Below are 1,099 nucleotides of genomic sequence, written 5' to 3'. Positions count from 1 at the left end.
TTAAAATCATCAAAGTAGTGATTATATTTTTTCAACTCTTTGGTTTTGTAATAGGAGAATAATGTTCAATATACAATATATTAAACTCATCAGTGGTTGGATGCCCTTCAATTTATTAAGCTTAGTTACAACTTGTATTAATGTCCTATTAAGGTCTTTTCTGCGTTTGTAAACCACGCGAGAATTTTCTGGAGTGGAAATTTTGGCGTAAAAGCCACGCGGAAATTGTGGCGTGTAACATTTGCAGGAATTTTTAAGGGATGAGTTGTTGTGGAGTCTGTTAGATGAAAATATTCGTTTTAATTTGTTTCCTCTTTCTTCCTCTTTCTTAATAAACAAACAGCAATAATAATTATTGAGATGACAACTGCAATTACACATACTCCTCCAACTGCGCCTACAATAGCTCCAATTAAAACAGTATTATCTTGAAGTATTTCAGCATCCTTGGTTGGTTGATTTGATTGAGCAGGTTGAGGTGTTGGTTTGGTGGCTGCCTTCTTGTAATTTTGGTCAATTACAGAAAATGAAGTCAAGTGATTGGTGTTACATAGGATGGAGAGTGTTAATGTGATATTTCCATCTGCAAGGTTGTGAATTTCTAAATTTTTAATCTCAGTTTCCATTCCGTCTGATTTCCATTCTTTAGAATTCTCCTCATAATAAACACATGAAATATTCAAAGTTTCAATACTTGAAACTGTTAGAGTAACATTCTCAAACGATAGTGAAATTGGTTTTTCAAGATTTTGAACTGTAATCTTTTCACTTGAACTTGATTTCAATAAAACCAAAGAAACAATGGATGAAATGACAGCTGCATCACTATTTGAATTCTTACTTTCGGCAATTGAGGAGACAACTTGAACTGAATCATTCTTGAGTGATGTATCAGTATTTTGAAGATATTGTGAAATGATTGATGGCAAAGAAATGGAAATTGTTGAAGTTGAGGCAAACTGGATGGTCTTTGAATCTAATTGAGTAATATTTGAAACTTTGGTAATCTGAGTTTCGGTTGTGTTAAAGGATGAGAGAGGAGAGCAAACATACGAGTTTGGATACAGAGTGCAGTAATCTGCATTTGAATTATCATCAT

At 33.3% G+C, this 1,099-nt stretch overlaps 1 protein-coding gene across 1 annotated transcript; it reads right to left on the bottom strand.

The window, feature by feature from the left end:
- Positions 1–299: 299 nt before the first annotated feature.
- NAEGRDRAFT_76806 (uncharacterized protein) lies at positions 300–976 on the bottom strand (the record flags this gene model as incomplete). Its single annotated transcript, XM_002668238.1, has 1 exon — positions 300–976. A coding segment is annotated over one exon (675 nt), but the record flags the coding sequence as incomplete, so codon positions are not given.
- Between the last annotated feature and the right edge of the window lie 123 nt (positions 977–1,099).

This window comes from Naegleria gruberi, assembly GCF_000004985.1.
Source record: "Naegleria gruberi genomic scaffold NAEGRscaffold_473, whole genome shotgun sequence".
NCBI lineage: Eukaryota > Heterolobosea > Eutetramitea > Acrasida > Naegleriidae > Naegleria > Naegleria gruberi.
The sequence above is the reverse complement of the archived record's forward strand: the minus strand, read 5'-3'. Positions and strand labels throughout refer to the sequence as shown.